This window comes from Pterocles gutturalis, unplaced genomic scaffold (genome assembly GCF_000699245.1).
Source record: "Pterocles gutturalis isolate BGI_N339 unplaced genomic scaffold, ASM69924v1 scaffold24130, whole genome shotgun sequence".
Classification (NCBI taxonomy): Eukaryota; Metazoa; Chordata; class Aves; order Pterocliformes; family Pteroclidae; genus Pterocles; species Pterocles gutturalis.
The window spans coordinates 994-3,453 of record NW_010138899.1 but is presented as its reverse complement, the minus strand read 5'-3'; the positions used below and the strand labels follow the sequence as shown (position 1 = coordinate 3,453).

General features: G+C 56.0%; 1 protein-coding gene across 1 annotated transcript; it reads left to right on the top strand.

Moving 5' to 3' along the window:
- The first annotated feature begins 7 nt into the window (after window positions 1-7).
- TK1 (thymidine kinase 1, soluble) lies at window positions 8-1,168 on the top strand. Its single transcript, XM_010083180.1, has 5 exons — window positions 8-78; window positions 155-248; window positions 576-665; window positions 749-868; window positions 989-1,168. The coding sequence occupies exons 1-5, from the start codon at window positions 41-43 to the stop codon at window positions 1,145-1,147; spliced, it is 501 nt and encodes a 166-aa protein (XP_010081482.1). The 5' UTR covers window positions 8-40; the 3' UTR covers window positions 1,148-1,168.
- Window positions 1,169-2,460: the final 1,292 nt, after the last annotated feature.

Sequence of the window (2,460 nt, the reverse complement as noted above, 5' to 3'; positions counted from 1 at the left end):
GGCACAGTACCGGTGCCTGCTGGTGAAGTACTCCAAGGACATGCGGTACAGCACCTCCGGTGTCTCCACGCACGACAAGTGAGTTCCCGGGGCAGGAGGAGCCACCCCTGCGAGCCCGGCCACCCCGCTCACCCTCCTGTTCCCTTTCCCGCAGGAGCACCATGGAGGCCCTGCCCGCCAGCCTCCTCAGGGACGTGTACCAGGAGGCGCTGAGCTCTTCCGTCATCGGCATCGATGAGGGACAGTTCGTAAGTGCACGGCCAGGGCAGACCCTGGGGTGTTCTGAGGGTCTGGTCTCTTCAGAGCACCCTGTGCAGAAGGTCTGAATCCTCTGTAGGAGGGGGTGGGAAGGAATACCCTGGGGCAGTTTGATCCTGCTAGGCTCCGCTCCTACAGGCGAACCCTCCCGTGGTCACTGCAGGCTGAGGGTGGTGGGGCTGGAGCTCATTCCACAGATGGGCAACATGGCTCTCATTTTCTTTGTGCCCTGTACTGTTGTCTGGGCAAATGCTGCTGGATCCTCAGCGTCGTGATGCCCCTTCTTCCTCCTGACGCTGTTTCTGTCCCTGCTCTAGTTCCCAGACATTGTGGAGTTCTGCGAGAAGATGGCCAATGCTGGGAAAACCGTCATTGTTGCTGCTCTTGATGGGACATTCCAGAGAAAGGTAAAACACTCTTGAGTCCAGTAGCTGCTTTGGTATCCTCACAGAACCCATCTAACAGAACCGCTCCTGCTGTCTTGGCACAGGCTTTCGGGAGCATCCTGAACCTGGTCCCGCTGGCTGAGAGTGTGGTGAAGCTGAACGCTGTCTGCATGGAGTGCTACCGAGAGGCCTCCTACACAAAGAGGCTGGGAACGGAGAGGGAGGTGAGTTCCCTTTGATCAGAAAGCACTTTGGGAGCTTCATCTTGCCAGTCCTGCTGGTCTAGAGGGATCCCCTCAGGGGAAAGAAGCTCTGCAGAGCCACTCACCCATTTTTTTTGACAGGTTGAAGTGATTGGAGGAGCAGACAAGTACCACTCTGTCTGCCGAGCCTGCTACTTCCGCAGGGTGCCTCAGCAGCCTGGGTCAGAAAACAAGGAGAACGTGCCCATGGGGCTGAAGCAGCTGGATGTGGCTGCCTCCCGCAAGATCTTTGCTTCTTGACTGCTGGGCTCCCACATGGGGAAAAAGGAGAGGAAGGAAACTAAACGCTGCGGCTCCCAGATGCTAGATCCGGCTTCCCCTGCTTTTAGCAAAACTGTGAAGTCTCTTAGCCCTACCTGCCAAACCGAGCCGCTGTTCCTCGGCACCAAGCGCCAGGGAAGAGGAGGACCACCCGGAGCTGAAGCAGGAGCCCAACTAGAAGTGAGTTCCTTTCTCAGGATACAGAAAAGACACGGTTGTAGCTACTGATGCTGCCACACAAACAAGTCCTGGAAAACTGTCACAGCGAGCCAGGCAGCAGGGTTTCCATCGCTCGCTGTGGCTCTGGCCTGCCCTCCTGGTCCCCTGCCTGTGTCCAGGCTGGCACTGGCGGCTGGTTCACGTCCCTGTGAACACAACTGCCTCTTCATCTCTGGTGTGCCGTTGCTAAATTGCAGGTTTCTTAAGACCATGTCCAGCAACAGTAGTTTTAAACCCACTTCCATTTTTAACGCAGTCTGAGGAGAAACCCTGTTCCCTGTCGTAGGGCTGTGGCACAACTGTTGAACTGACACGCAGAGCAGCAGCCTGGCCCTCAGCCCTCGGGGTGACTGTGCAGGGCTGTCTGTCTGCTGTTACACTCACTTGTAACTGTCTTGTAAATTTCTGTTGAAATAGAAGAGGGGGGAAAGGAAGGCGTTTGGTGGCCGGGCAGTAGCCTCTTCCTGGCTTTTGAAGGTTCAAAGGGCCAGCAGCAGTGTGGAAGCAGTCTGTGTGTTAGGACAGAGTCCTTTTGGAAGAACTAGATTTCACGTCAGTAAGAGCCTCCCCTCCAGAATCGGGGTGTTTTTGCTCAGGTCTGAGCCTGGTGCTGCCACTTCAGTGCTCAGTTACCTGTGAAGGGGTGGGAGGCTCAGGACTCATCTGTGAAGGTTTGGGCTCCTGTTTCTGTGAAGATCTAGCTTCTTGAAAAGGGTCTCTGCTGTGAGTGGAAGGTTCCCAACTCTAGGCACGTGTCTTGTTCCCTCCTGAGCCTTCCAAAAATCCTCGAGGCTGATTCTCTGCTGCAAGTTGACAGAAGGATCCTCTTCCCCCTTCGCTTGACTTAGCTTCTGGAAAGTGTTTTTTTCTTCTTGCAAAAGTGCTTTTCCCTGTAAGCCAGCGTCCACAAGCTCCAAGCAGTAGCTCTTGGCTCTGGCCAGGTCCGATCTCACTGTGCGAATGCAGCGCTCTGCCCACAGCCCCCGGCCGGGGAGGAGGAGGCACCTCCCTGGAAGGTTGCAGGAGCCCCTGAAAGCCCCTGTGCACTCTGCAGGACTTGGAGTGGTGACAGT